Source organism: Prionailurus bengalensis, chromosome B1 (assembly GCF_016509475.1).
Source record: "Prionailurus bengalensis isolate Pbe53 chromosome B1, Fcat_Pben_1.1_paternal_pri, whole genome shotgun sequence".
NCBI classification, from domain to species: domain Eukaryota; kingdom Metazoa; phylum Chordata; class Mammalia; order Carnivora; family Felidae; genus Prionailurus; species Prionailurus bengalensis.
In genome coordinates, this window is record NC_057344.1 from 1,789,351 (window position 1) to 1,804,512 (window position 15,162).

At 53.9% G+C, this 15,162-nt stretch overlaps 1 protein-coding gene across 3 annotated transcripts in view; it reads left to right on the forward strand.

The window, feature by feature from the left end:
• Positions 1-15,162, forward strand: part of MYOM2 (myomesin 2) — a 72,862-nt gene that overhangs the window by 44,614 nt on the left and 13,086 nt on the right. For all 3 annotated transcript variants that reach the window (XM_043557404.1, XM_043557424.1, XM_043557414.1), the window contains 9 exons: positions 290-468; positions 1,479-1,593; positions 2,543-2,699; positions 2,782-2,888; positions 5,349-5,393; positions 5,949-6,085; positions 10,675-10,819; positions 10,930-10,989; positions 12,191-12,258. In XM_043557404.1, the coding sequence (XP_043413339.1) occupies positions 290-468; positions 1,479-1,593; positions 2,543-2,699; positions 2,782-2,888; positions 5,349-5,393; positions 5,949-6,085; positions 10,675-10,819; positions 10,930-10,989; positions 12,191-12,258 (1,013 nt within the window). The remainder of the gene's footprint in view (positions 1-289; positions 469-1,478; positions 1,594-2,542; positions 2,700-2,781; positions 2,889-5,348; positions 5,394-5,948; positions 6,086-10,674; positions 10,820-10,929; positions 10,990-12,190; positions 12,259-15,162) is intronic.

The following is a 15,162-nucleotide window of genomic DNA, read 5'->3' on the forward strand; positions in this document are numbered from 1 at the left end:
GTGAGACAGGCTGCTGGTCCTGAGCAGCGATGTGGGCTCACGAGCCATCGCGAGGGTGGCCGCAGTGCCCCCCCCCGTGCCCCATGAACAGCTGTGGGGCCGGCCGGACGCCCCCCACTCCCCCCCTCCACGCTCCTCCCGGACGTTCTCGGACAAACGCCGAGAGAGACATTCAGTAGGCAGATTAGCGACGACCGTGGTGTGAAAAAGTAGTGTTTCCCCGGGGCGGCGGCTGTGCTGTGCGGCCGGCGTGTGCATGCATGGGCACGGGGTATGTTCCACTTTGCAGGTCCTGCCTATGATCTGACGTTCTGTGAGGTCAGGGACACGTCGCTGGTCATGCTCTGGAAGGCGCCCATGTACACGGGCAACAGCCCCATTTCTGGGTATTTTGTGGACTATAAGGAGGAGGATTCTGGAGAATGGAGCACCGTGAATGAGGCAGCAACCGCCAACCGTTACTTAAAGGTGACCGTGTTCCTCCGCTCGCTCGCTGCCTCGCGGGGAGGGTGACTTTGGTCCTGCCGCGGACGGGCTCCGAGCCACCAGGCGGCCGCCCACATAGCTCGGTGCCACCGTGCACGGTCTCCACTACTGGTTTTTTTGCGCTCCAGGCCTTGGAGTTCGTCCAAATAATTCAGGATCGCTCACAGAGGTCTGCCCGAGAAGCACACGCACAGCTTTAGTACATTTAACAAGATTGTGCTGTTCTTGCTCCATGTGTTTCTATTTTTAGCACCTACGGTTTGCCCATCACTGGGGGCAGTTGTGACCCTGGTCTTTGGAGCAGGAGGCCACCTGGCTGGTTTGTTCCCCAGCTGCCCTCACCCAGGGGTTTTCGTCGTTTGACCGGGGTCTCCGTGGCGTGGCACGTACACGCCTGTACGGAAAGACCACACCTGAGTTGTGTCCCCGGCTGCACCTTCAGACACGTAAATCGGCATCAGCCTCTGGGAAGCAAGCCGACAGCATAAAACAAGATCGGGTTCTTCTGAATGAACCGATGGGCTTCTAAGGATCTAGCAAAACAAATGACTTAGGTATACTTTACTTACCAGTGCGGGTTGCGGCGCACATTACCTCCGTATGTGCGAGAGGAAAATGATTTAATCTTCATGCCTCCAAATGATGGGATATCTTGCGCAGTTAGCACTCACCGTGAAAATAATATTTCGTCCCGTAGAATCGTGTTAAGTATGAACCTCAGGTTGCAAACTGGAGGTGTGATTTTAATTCTGCTTTGAAACATGCAGAGAAAAAAGAAACAACGTAGCAACATTGAAGAGTGAGCTTGCAAAGTAAGGCTGGGAGTGATCGTCAGCCTGTCTCACCTCTGGCCTTCCTCCTTCCTTGCGTGCAGCCGTTCTAGCTGGAAAATGAATTGCTTTTTAAAAAAGCAGGTTCACGGTAAAATGTGAAAAGTATAAAGTCTGTGTCGTTTGTCGACTGACATGGGGTATTTTCTCTGTCTTCCCAAGGTCTGTAACCTGCACCAGGGTAAGACCTATGTCTTCAGGGTCCGGGCCGTGAACGCCAGTGGGGTGGGAAGGCCGTCGGACACGTCTGAGCCGGTGCTGGTGGAGGCCAGACCAGGTGAGACTGGAGCGCGTAGCGACGCGAGGCGGTGGCCGGGCTGCGGGAGGAGGGGCGCGCGCTCTGTGTCCGCGTGAGCGCGGCGACGGCTGGGTCCCGTCGCGATGCTGGAGCAGCTGAGTGGCAGACGGGAGCGCGTGTGTCCAGCCAGCCCCGTGCCCTGGCAGACCCTTGGGTCAGGGTGGGGTGCCCCAGGCCACGTGGCAGAGTCAGTGGCAGCTTTACGTGGAGGAGGACCACAACCGGCGGGGATGACGGTGGTCTTCGTTTCACTGCTGCCTCTGGACCAGGAGCTCATGAAGCCGTTGGTACTGCTCGCTGTTCCAAGTAGCCAAAGCCCCGTGGAGGTGACCTCTGAGGACGAGGTCGGCGCACAGGGCACGTGGGGAAGGAGCGTGCTCGAGCCGCAGACGGGGGGGTCGGCGGTTCCCCTCCCCGGGGCTGGCTTCATTTCCTTCTGCCACCCGGCGTTCCGTGCCTCTCTGCCTTCTCGGAAACCGGTGATCTATTCGTACCTGCCCGGGCTGACGTGTCCCTGGTTCCCGAGGGGCCAACTCGGACTGGCCTGCGATGGGCCGGGTGTCCACCTGCTCCCAGAGTAGCCAGAAGTCCCCCCCGCCCCACTGCCCCTCAGGGAAGGAGAGCAGAGAGGGGGGCCCGCGTGTGCCCACGGCTGCCCGGGCCCCTAGCGGGGGTGAGGGGCCAGATCTCAGAGAGAGGAAGGGTCTTCCTGGCCGACACACTCTCCACGGCGGGACTGGACGCAGAGAGGGGGATGGGCGGAACGCCCAGCGCGCTCTGCCCTCTGCTCCCGCGGTGGTTTGCCCTCCGACGGGTCCGACTCAGCGTCCTCGGTGACCGTGGAGAGCAACCTGATGAGTCGGGGTAAAGGGAACCACCCCTCCAAAAAAAGAATCGTAAGGCGTCTAGTTGTGTCCTCGCCCTTCAGGCACGAAGGAGATCAGCGCGGGTGTGGACGAGGAAGGAAACATCTACCTGAGCTTTGACTGCCAAGAAATGACAGACGCCTCCCAGTTCACTTGGTGCAAAGCCTACGAGGAGGTCGGAGACGACGGGAAGTTCAGGATCGAGACGGTGGGAGACCAGTAAGTCCGCTTTGGAGCTGGCCGCTGGGACTCCGGGGGACCGTCACAAACGGTAACGTTTCCTATGCTTCTTCCCTTTCAGCTCGAAGCTGTACTTCAAAAAGCCGGATAAAGAGGATTTAGGAACGTACTCCGTGTCCGTAAGCGACACCGACGGAGTGTCCTCCAGTTTTGTGTTGGATGAAGAAGGTAAGGTCCACGTGACGTGGGCTCGCCTGGCTCGGTGTGTGACGCTTGAAAAGATTGACAGCAACACAGGAGGGACTCACTTAGGGAAAGGGCGTGTGCCGGGGGGAGGCTGGAGTGCGGGACATTTACAGAAGCAAACCTACCGTGGGACCGAGGAGACTCTGGAGCTTGTAGTCCGTCCGCCACGTAAATCACCGGCCCAGGACCTGCTGCCTTTATAGCTTCCCCTTGTGCCTTTTCTTCTCAAGTTTATTTATTTATTTCGAGAGAGAGACACAGGGAGTGAGCAGGGGAGGGGCAGAGAGAGGGAGAGAGAGAAACCCAAGCAGGCTCCGCGCTGTCAGCACAGAGCCGGATGCGGGGCTCGGACCCACCAACTGAGATCACGACCTGAGCCGAGACCAAGAGTCAGATGCTCAGCCACCTGAGCCCTCCAGGCGGCCCCTGCTTCCCCCTTGTGCTTTTAACGTTGGGTTTTGCTACATTTCAGAGGCTTGCAAGCAGGGAGGGGCATATTAGCAGGTAAGTCCGTGAGATTGATGCAGGGGACACGTATGGAAGTGCCCCCTTCCCTCCCAACATTGAATAATCAGGACGATAAAAGAAAACATGCATTTTCTGCATGTGAAATAGGGTCTAGCCAGCAGAGTCAACCTCTCGTGCTCTCCTAGGAGTAGGAGACCGAAGGAGGAAATGAGCAAAGTCTGTTTGGGCCACGGGGCTCGGGGAAGGTGGTCTCAGGTGGGCTCACACACCCGACTCTGCTGGGCAAACGGGGGAGCCTCGGGAGGCGGATTCTTGTGCTGCCTGGGCTTCGGTCTGTTTGTGTCCGGCCCTTGTCTGCCGTATGTGCAGGTCAAGGTCAGCCTTGCCGGGATGTGGGGTGAACCGTGCAGTTCCAGACAGGTTTCTTCAGGTCCTTGAAGCTTCTGAGTCCCTCCGAGCCCTCTATTAAAATGCCTCTCGTGCCTGATGAGCAGACCCTGCGGCCACCCGTGGCGTGGTGGCCGGAGGCAGTGTGGTCCCGAGGCAAGCTGACCTAGAGTGGCCGTCCGGTGTGGGTGGGCGGGAGCGGCCTGGGCCCCCTCCGGGAGGCGCCCCCTGCCCCTGACGTCAGGCCCCTGCGTGTCCAGTGCAGGTGCTGGGAAGCCTGGTGAAGCAAATGCAGATTTCACCAGACTGAGCAGGACTCCAGCGGGGGGCTCTGCACAGAGTCTGCGTGTGGGGTCCTCGCTCAGTGTGCCCGTGCCCAGAGACAGGGGCACATCCACAGTCTGCTCCAGTGCCTTTTAGGCTGCCTTTTCTGACCCAACTCAGTGGTCCTCAAACCATTCAGGCTGCAAACACCCCTAGGTAACCCTGAAAAGTGGTCTGTACCCCCTTGGCACCATCGCTAAGCTTCTAGATGGCGTCTTTACTTTTATTTTATTTTATTTTTTTAAATTTTTTAAACGTTTTATTTATTTTTGAGACAGGGAGAGACAGAGCATGAACGGGGGAGGGTCAGAGAGAGGGAGACACAATCTGAAACAGGCTCCAGGCTCTGAGCTCTCAGCACAGAGCCTGACGCGGGGCTCGAACTCACAGACCGCGAGATCATGACCTGAGCCAAAGTCGGCCGCTTAACCCACTGAGCCACCCAGGCACCCCTCCTTTTAAATAGTTGCAAACGATGCACATTTACAGCGTGTTCTGTAACGTATGTGGACTTTGGACGTCTGTCTTGTGGATGAAGCTGCAGGTTTTGCCCATTTGATTTATGGGGATTCCTATGCTTAGACCTCATCAGGAAGCCAGGCCAGCCGTCCAGTCAGGAGCAGTCCGACTTCATTGTTGAGTTCAAATCAGCGTGTTCACACGTGCCTTTGTGACCACGGCTGCCTTTCTCAATTCTCATTGAGGAGGAAGGAGAGAAGGAAAGAAGGAAGCAGGGAAGAAATGGCTGAGAACCTTCAGGGTTTCTTAGCTTGTCCTTGAGACTCAGGAGTGATGCATTTTTGTTTTTGTTAACTTGTGGCAATAATACATCACAGTGAAATCGTGGGGTGGGGGGGCGAAGGATTTGGAAGAAGGCCATCTTGCAGGGGAAAGAAAATCACAGACCACCCACCTGTCCCCAGCCTGCCGGATCCATGTCAGGATCCTATGGAATTAGAGGGTCTGGAAATGGATCTCTGCAAACCTCCCCTCTGCAAGCCGCCCCCACCCCAAACCCGCTGTCCCTAAGGCTCCGCCCTCACACACCCCACCGCCCGTCGGGACCGGGTTATTAAATGGTGAGGATCTCGGCCGAAGCGAGTGTTCGAAGGTGGCTTACCTCCGACTTGTGCTTTCGCTTCCGGTTCACATTTCTTACACCACCCCAGATTAAATCTCGGTGATGTCCCATCTTCGCTCGATTGTTTGTAAACTTCTGAATGTACAGGGCAAAACCGACACGAGTATTTTTCTTAATTTTAGAGCTTGAACGTCTGATGGCCCTGAGCAACGAAATCAAAAATCCCAGTAAGTGAGCCCGGGACCCTGCAGGCTGACGCAACCGGGGGAGAGGGGGGTGTTTGTTGCCGCACGGAGCTCACGGAGGAGCTCTTTGGGGCAGAACGCCTTCATTTCACGCTCCCAGCTTACAGGCGTGTCCCCTGCACATTTAAAACAAAAACGAATTGGTACTGTAACTTGTAGAAATTTTTATTGCATAGAGAGTGGTTAGAATTTGGGGCTTAGCATAGCTGTTCCTAATCCAAGTGAGTCAGTCAGATGGCACCTTTGGTGATTGAGTTACACTGAATACACAGATCCATACATTCGCAACCGTCGGATCAGCCAGGAAAGCGAGGCTGTGCCGACGGGCACACAAAGCTCACACGGCACGCCTTTAGCTACAGCAGGCTAACGAGGGGTTTGTTTTTATTTTGGGTTTTCATAATCCAATTCCGTACTCCTGGGCTTCACGTTCGCAAAAAATTTAATAACTGGGATTGATATTTTCCACCAATATGTAGCAATTTTTCTCATAAGGATTCATGCATTATTGACTTCTGATTTCTTTTCTTCCTGTAGCAATTCCTTTGAAATCAGAATTAGCTTATGAGATTTTTGATAAGGGCCAGGTTCGCTTCTGGCTCCAGGCTGAGCACTTATCACCAGATGCCAGCTACCGATTTATTATTAACGACAGAGAAGTCTCCGACAGCGAGGTGAGTTCATGTGTGAGTGATCTGGGGCTTTGAAGAGGGCCAGGTTTTACTTCAGTAGGTCAGTTCCTTAAAGTCAGTATTCTGTGTTTGAGCGGTAGAATTTGGGGTGTAGCAGGTTGGTGAGATGCCTGTGTGATGGCTGATTCTTGGGATGTTCAGAGATTGGCCTGGGCCAGAGAAGAGATCGGAAGCCCTCTGAATCCCAGCCTGCCAGCATTAAAAAAAATGACACACTATGTTTTAGAGATGTTGGGCCTGTTGTTTTTTTTTTTTTTTTAATTTGTGGATGTTTTTTTATTTTTGAGAGAGAACGAGACAGAGTGTGAGCGGGGGAGGGGCAGAGAGAGGGAGACACACAACCCGAAGCAGGCTCCAGGCTCCGAGCTCTCAGCACAGAGCCGGACACGGGGCTCGAACCCACAAACTGCGAGATCATGACCTGAGCCGAGCTTGGACACTTGACCGACTGAGCCACCCAGGCACCCCCCCCCCCCCCCGGAGACGTTGAGCCTGGTTTTATCAAAAGGTCCAGGTGACACGAGGGACGTGGGAATATCCCTGATGGATAGGTGTATTTATTCTCGATCGTGGTTTTGAAGGCATGCATTTTGCAACGTGGCCGGCGGGCCCCCCTCCCACGGAGAACTTCCCGTATCAGGCACCTCCTGGTAAATCTGTTTCTACACCTTCCCTGAACTTTTAGGCTGCTCTCTGTTACGGCAGATCTGGGCAAAGACCAGCAGAATCGCCAACAATGTGTAGTGTGCTGGGATTCAAACGCTTTTACCGTTGTTCCGCTTTTCATTGTGTGCAACGAATCCTACAGTTATTCTAAATATTCCTTTTCTGGCTGTGGAACCTTGATTGTGTTTCGACGTATTTCTTCTTGTCTAGTAACTATAGTTCACCTGGAGATCCAGCTAAAGGAAAACCTTGCTCGATGGGCCCTTTCGTTACTGTTGCACGGAAAGCTAGGGGACTGTACTTCCTCTGCTCTTCCCCTGGATGCTCAGTGTGAAGTGTCCTTGGTCCATGTACCATCCTCCTAACCCCTGAACGCCTCACCCCTGTGTGTGCTGCACACACGTTCACGGGGCGGTTGCAATGTGGGAATCGCTGTAGCCACGCAGGTGCCTTTCACCGGGCCCCTCACCCCTAGTGCGGGCATTGTGTCCGGTGGGCGTTTGGTAAAGCTCATCTGGCAGCGTGAGCGGCTATCGGGCAGAAATCCTGAATGGACAAGGAGCATGTGATTTTTCTTCACCTTGAAAAACAGTGACGTACGTTAGACTCGTAGACGTGGGAGGATCGGCTGACAGCAGTATTTTCTTCCTGGTTGCAAACAAGCCAGAAACGTGACTCTTGTCCCTGGGAGAGTACGGCATGATGAAGGAATTGGAGGCATTTTCTTCGAGCAGAGATCGTGCCAGGAGATGAAAAGGAAGTTAGTGTAATTGCACTTTATTTGAAGAACATCTTTTGATTAACGTTTCCTACCTGCTGCATAGACCTTGCTTTAAAAACTGATGTCTCTGCCGCGTGGCTAATCTTTTGGAGTAGGGCTGAGCTGTTTCACTTGCCTAATTAGCAATCCACAGGTGGCTTTCCCATGTGAAGATTGATGTTATCTTGCGTAAGTCACATAAAAGCCTGCATTTATGGCACCCGGAAAATCGTTGAACTTCATCTGGCTGCATAATAGCGAGAAGCCTAATGAATTCCTAAAACCTGCCCAGATACCACAGTGCGGAAGCCGAGAAATGGGAAACGGCTGTTGTATTGTCAACAATCTGGGGGGTGAGAGTGCCGTGTTTTTGCTTCTCAGACTTGATGAGGAGGCTCCTGGAGTCCCCTTACTTACAGGTGTCTGAGTGTGCCTTTACTTACAGGCCTTCCCCTCCTCCTGCCCCCCGCACCCCCCCCCACCCCCACCAGGAGTGACTCCACATTCTGTGATCAGTACCGCTTCTTACCCTGGCCTCTCTCTCCCGGAAAGCGATCTGAAGCCAGCCTTTCTTGCTCATTTCTGTCTCTCCATCACGTTCCACAGACCAGCGTCCCATCTGGACACGGCGTGAATGACCTCAAACAAGCACATATCGTGTGCCGTACGTCCGTGAAATCGCACTGCAATTTCTAACTATGAAGGTGGTTTTTTAATGTTGACTGGAAGTCAGGGCCGGGGAGTAGGCTTGATTCACTTCAAACCCACAAGGTGTATTTGATGAGCCAGGACCTGAAGCCTCATCGGTAACCACTGAGAATGTGGTAGTCGTCTTTGTCTCCCGCGGGGTATGTTTTGCGAATCGTTTTTGATGGTCCCCCGGAGCCAGCCCAGCAGTAGGGACAGAGAAGTGAGGTGAGCCTGCCCTCCTGGAGGGTCCCCTGGAGCTGGAGGACCGGGTCCCTCAGGGGAGGACGCAGGGACTGAGAACAGAGCAGCAGGGCCATCTGAGCTCAGGGGCAGCGGAGACAGGAGAGGCCCAAGCCGTTAGGAAGGCTTGGGGAATGGGGGTGCCCGGGGTGAGTCTGGGGGAGGTGGGCGGGGGACAGGCCAGCCTGGTGCTGCCTGTGCTGAGCGCTGGCGGTGTGACAGCTAGATGCCAGGAGCCGGAGGGGAGCTGGCCAAGATGGGGGCCTTGGCCTTCCTGCGGTAGAGTTTAGACGGTGCCCGATGCTCCTGGAGATGCGCTCACCGGTAAACCGGGCAAAGTTGCTGTTTTGCCAATAGCTGTGTTCTGAAGTCTCTTGGGACACAGCCATTTGGAATGCTGAGGCGTCAGTGTGGTCTCAGAGAGAGGAGAGCACCGTGGAAATTACACGCGGTGTTTGTCAGAAAGTGAGTCCTGTTTCTCTGGCTCCGTTCACAGATGTTTTAAATAATGTTTATTTTGAGACGAGAGAGAGCAAGCGGGGGAGGAGCAGAGAGAGCGGGAGAGGGAGAGAGAGAGAGTGAGGGGCAGAGAGAGCGGGAGAGAGAATTCCAAGTGGGCCCTGAGCTGTCAGCACAGGGCCCGACGTGGGGCTCGAGCTCACAAACTGTGAGATCACGACCTGAGCTGAAATCTAGTCTGATGCTCAACCGACTGACCGCCTCCCCTCCCGCCCGCCAGGCCCCCCTGTTCACAGGTTTTCTGTTAAGTTACCTGCAGACAGAAATTCTAAACTCTTAGAAAGGGGCATGTCATGGAGCGCACTTTCTAGGGGGCCAATGGGGTTTCCTTAGCCTGCTGACCACGGGTCACGGGTGTTTGTTCTGTTCTCCTGGCTCGTGGGCCTCCCCCTCTCAGGAGCGAGGTCGTCATTCAGGTTGGAGAGTCACTGCCGCAGTCCCAGTGGGGCTCAGCCTAATGGGAGGACGAGAGCCGGCCGGGGCCGTCCTGGAGGTCACCCTGGGCACGCGGAGGTCGAGGCCCTGCCGTGAGCAGCATCTCTAGGGAGGAGCCCCAGTGCCTTGGTGCCGTCCTTTCCCTGCCGATTCTCTGCATCGGAGACGACTCATTCTTTGGATGTGGTCCCCACACCTCCGTGGCCCTGCTTAGTTTCAGATTCCGTGGTGTCCGAGGTGGGGATAAGATGGAGCCCGTTAGCCACCACAAAACGTCAGCGTGTGTCAGCTCATCACGAAAGATGAGAGCAGCGTGAAAGGAAGCCGGGCTTCGGGTGGGCTGGGCAGCACGGGGTCATGTCCCCGGTCGGACGCGTCGGTGGGGAACTACGCTGCGGTCAGGGACCGCAGCCAGCTCAGCGCCGTAGACGGCAAAATGAGCCGATCGGCACAGGCTGACTTTCTCGTCGAGAATCCCCTACACGCTCGTTTGGGCGCTCACGTGCCAGGTGGAAAGGGTGAGGACAGTCCTCGCTCTTGAGGATTTACCGTCCAGCCGGACGGGCGGACAGCGAGAGGACATCTGGACCGGGGCAAGGTATGGCCCTGTAGGGCAGGCGGGCACTGCGGGTGTCTCAGGGGAAGGCACCCCGCCGATCCCCAGGGCTGTTCAGACAAGTGCTCCCCACACCAGTCTGCAGGGCATGGGGCCGGTGGTCAGCTGGGAGCATTCAGAGGCCGTGTCGGGTCATGGCCTCAGGACGGACTCGGGCGCAAGGTGCCAGAACTGCCAAGTCACGCACAGTTCCTCCTCGCTCCTCCAGAAAACCTCTGCCCACCTGACACGCAGCTCCTGTGGCCCTGGTCACACGGCGGCCTCGGAGCCACAGGCCACGTGGTGCGTTGCCGCTGGCTCCCCGTGGTTTCGTGGTCAGCGTGGGGCACGCTGACATGCACACCGTTTCGTCCCTCCTGTGTGTCTAATTTTCTGGCGCTAGGCGCCTGTTCTTGGGAGTGAGCCTTCCTGGCGTCGTCGGCTCCCACGCAGAACGCGGGCTTGGTCACCGAGGGGTTGTTTGTGTCCCTTGGTGGATGTGCCGTTCTCCAAGAGGTTTAGTGGATAAAATTTCATTCTGTGTTTCTGTGTATGTCCCAGTCCCCGAAGATGCAGTAGTGACATTATGCCAGTACCTAACGTCAGGGGTCAGACTGGAAGACAGAATTTCACTGTAGACCTCTCTACTTCCCCCATTGCTTCCAGAAACACAGAATTAAATGCGACAAAGCAACGGGCATTATCGAGATGGTCATGGACCGATTTACTATCGAGAACGAAGGCACCTACACTGTGCAGATTCATGACGGAAAAGCCAAAAGTCAGTCTTCTCTGGTTCTCATCGGAGACGGTATGCAACACTATTTTTGTATGCCTGTAAAAGAAAATTCAAAGAAAATTGTGTTGACCCCACAGAAGCAAACATCTTTCATTTCTTTCCCCCTTAAATACCGAATTTAGCATTCAAGGCTATTCTGGATGAGGCTGAATTTCAAAGAAAGGAGTTCCTCAGGAAGCAAGGTATGTACTTAACCCGCCCCCAGCACGAGCCCCCAGCAGACTCAGTGTTTTCTTTTTTAAAAAATTTTTAATGTTTATTTATTTTTGAGAGAGAGAGAGAGAGAGAGAGAGAGAGAGAGAGAGCACGCAGGAGAGGGGCAGAGAGAGGGAGACACAGAATCCAAAGTAGGCTCCAGGCTCCCAGCCGTCAGGACAGAGCCTGATGCAGGGGTTGAAGTCACGAACTGCGAGATCATGACCTGGGCTGAGGTCAGACGCTTAACCAACTGAGCCACCCAGGAGCCCCCAGACTCAGTGTTTATGTGAATGCTTGTTTAAGGCCAATTCTGCTCAATGCCCAATGACTAAATGCTATTTTAAATGACCGCGATGTTAGATGGCTTTTATCTGCAGAAATGTGGGTATTTTTCTGTTTTTTGCACTTTACATGGATTTCATCTGTATTCTTTTCTTGCTTCTACCTTTAAAAGTCCTGGAATCCACTATGTAGTGTTCATACTTTTGTCACTGCGAATCAGGGACATGATCAGGGTAACCAGAGGTACCCGGGCTCTGTGGCCAACCTGCAGACCAGCTAGTCTCTCCTGAGCCCGCTGGTCTCCTTACAGTCCCACTCCCCCCTCCCCCCCCCCCCCCACACATTTTCCATCCCTCTGTGGTCTGGCCATCCCACAGCGACATAGTCTCCCATGGTCCCCCATTCAATCCGGGGCACCGTGCAAAGTGCGAGCTGGATCTCCAGGCCACTCCCGTATGCTGGACCTGAGCTGGTGTTTTGGAGGCCATGACCTTGAGCTTCTGGGGACCGGGGCCGGTCAGAACTCAGTACTTACCACATGAATGATTCGGGGGGTGGTGATGAGGAAAGGGTACATCCATCAGAAATGTCATCTCAGTTTCAAACAGAAAAGCTATGTTCTTCTGCTCAAAATGCATCACAAGTGTAGATACACACACACACATATATATGTATATGTGTGCCTGTGCGTGATATATATGTGTGTGGGTGTGATATATGTGTGTATATATGTGTGTGTGGGTGTATATATGTGTGTATGGTATATATGTGTGTGTATATATATGCGTGTGTGGGGGTGTGATATATATGTATGTATATGTATGTGTGTAATATATGTGTGTGTGTGTGTGTGTGTGTGTGTTTATTTTTCCCCCTTTTAAAACTTTTCTATATTCCCCCCAGGCCCTCATTTTGCCGAATATTTGCACTGGGATGTTACAGACGAGTGCGAGGTTCGACTTGTTTGTAAGGTGAGGACTGAGCTCCAACAAGAGAGTGGTAAGGTGTCGTCCATGGGCCGGCGAGAGCCCTTTCGGGGAAGCGTGTGCCGTCCGTCCCAGGACGCGAAGAAACGCCGCACGTGGGCGTGCCGAGCGACTTTGCGTCTTGTGGACGTTGTGGTCTTACGCTTCCGTGCCCGTCTCTGCTCTTTACGAGGGGACTATGGTGTGGTGGCGTGCCAGGGAAGTCAAGTGGGCCATTTAGAAGATTTAAGATCTTGGTGAGTGAACTCAGGGACAGTGTGCCACGATGACATTCATCCGGTGATTCCCGTGCCGCTCACGTGGTTTCTTTAAGAAATAAAAGGTATGTTTTGGGAATAAGATGCTCCTTAACGCGTTTATTTAACAATTGAATAGTAAAGTAAGCCTTAGTTACTACCGACTATACAGATCTCTGTTTGGGGGACCAGACTTTAAGGAGCATCTCCTGCAAGACTGGCACTATCATAGGTGCTGGGGAAGATCGATAATGCAGGGTTTTGTTCCTCAAGCTACTCACAGACGAGCAGATGAAAGAGAAGGTAAACAGAGAATTTCAACAGAGTGAGGGGTTTTTGGGGTGGACACTGGAGGAAGACCAGGAATGGTCCAGGGGCAGTCAGGTTGGAGAGACTTGTCCAGGGAGGCCCAGGGCACGGACGAAGCAACGGAGCTCGGAAACTGCCAACTTGTGGATATTCGGAGGCTGGGCGTCGTGGCAGATGGTAAGGCAGGTCCTCAAAAATTAAATGTAGAATTATCTGAGGATCCGGCAGAGAAAAGAATTGAAACCGGGAACTCAGATAGGTATCTGTGCGTCCGTGTGGACCGCAGCATTTTTCCCAACAGCCGAAGGAGGCAGCCAAGTGTCCGTGGGCAGATGAATGGGTTAATGCAGCGTGTGTATCCTTAATGCGGAGTGTTATTCATCCTTTGGAAGGAAGGGCAGCCTGCCACTTGTGGCAACATGGATGGACCTTGAGGGCATTGTGCCAAGCGAAGTAAGTCGCACAGAGAAGGAAAACACCATACGATCGCACGTATATGTGGAATCTAAGAGAACTGAGCTTACAGAAGCAGAGTGCAGGGGTGGTTGCCAGGGGCTGGGGGTTACGGAACCGGGGAGAAGTTGGTCAAAGAGCACAAACTTCCAGTGGTAAGATGAGTAGTTCTAGGGCTGGTAAGTGGACAGCTTGGTGATTGTAGTTGGTAATACCATATAACACCCTTAAAACTGCTGAGGGCAGATCTTCGAGTTCTCAACCATAAATATACCCAAAAAAGGTGACTATGTAAGGGGATGGATGTGTTAATTAATCTTAAGGTGGTGACCATCTCGTGGTAGTTGAATATATCGTATCACCACGTCGTATCCCTTAACCTTAAATGATGACGTTGCCAACTGTATCTCAGTGAAGTCGGGAACAAAGAGTTACGGGGTGAAAGCAAAGGAAAGTAGGATAAAGGATGGAGCGGCATTCGCCTGAGGAGGCGAGAACGGGCGACGGTCGGGACCGGCCGTGAGGGGCCAGTCTGAGGAGGCGAGGACGGGCGCCGTGTGCTGGTGATTCTGTTGTCAGCCGCTTGTGCCCCTGGCCTGATGGGTTGATGGAGAAGGAGCAGGTGGGCCATGCGGGTGTGCATCCGTGCAGGGAGCTGGCATTCGGGGGGGGGGGTGCAGGAGGAGACGGGTGATAGTGGGGTTGCCGGGGTGGCGGGGCGGGGGCACCAGGATGCCGGCTTCTCCACATTGGTGTTGTCAGATGAGGGGCCGGGGTAAAGGGGAGGCCCGTGCTCAGGTGCAGAAACGTGCAGGGCGCTGACATGCGGCAGGGGCACAGGGCCCCGGGACAGGGGGCGTGAGGTAAGGACGGTCTGCAGGAGGCAGCCGCGTGAGGGCCGTGGGCGCCCTCGGTGCATTCCCGGTGGGCCTTGAGACCCCATGCTTACCCCGACCTTTTCCTGTTCGCCCCCACTCATTGTTGGTGTTGGCGACTAATTTGAAACTGGAGGCCTTGTTCCTGGCTCTTTTGTGTGTGTAATAACTGAGGCTAAAGTTTTGATATTTGACACACTCGAGGTTGTTACAGAGCCATTTCAGAAAAATTCCTGGATGTCTTTCTTCTCATAGTGAGTTTCTTACCCCAGTATGCTTACAAGGAAGACGCAGGACAAACTCGTTAAAAACATTTTTTTTAATGTTTGTTTATTTTTGAGAGAGAGGGAGAACATGAGTGGGTGAGGGGCAGAGAGAGAGAGGGAGAGAGGGAATCCCAAGCAGGCTCCGTGCTGTCCGCACGGAGCCCGATTAGGGACATGAACTCATAAACCGCGAGATCATGACCTGAACCAAAGTGGGTTGCTGAACGGACTGAGCCGCCCGGCGCCCCCACCTCATTCTTAAAGTACAAGAAGCTGACGGGCACCGAAGTTACAAGTGTCTGGTCAGCAAATGGGAGCAGTAGGTATTTACAGGGAAACCCCACAAGGTCCCCGAGGACGGGCCGTTTACTTCGGAAACAGGATCAGAAGAGCAGCAGTGTTTTCCGATGATTGTCAAATGCAAAGAAGGTGTGTATCTTCAAAGTTTTCGACCCCAGCAACTGCCCAAGTCTGTTCTTCAGACAGTCAGCAGCTCTCGTTGGCCAGCCGGGGCAGAGGGGCTGGTCATGGTTGGGTCATTGTCTTTTCCTGATTGTGGGCATTCGGTAGCCGCCTCCATGGGCGAAGTGGGAGTTTTCGTTCTGCGTGTACATCTGCTATCATCCCAGTGGTATGTGCCTTCACATATAATCCGTGAGGACGATTCACATTCCCTGACCAAAGCGATTTATGTGTTTAAACACAGCTATTGGAGAAACTGAATACATATTAACTGGGATTTGAGTATTT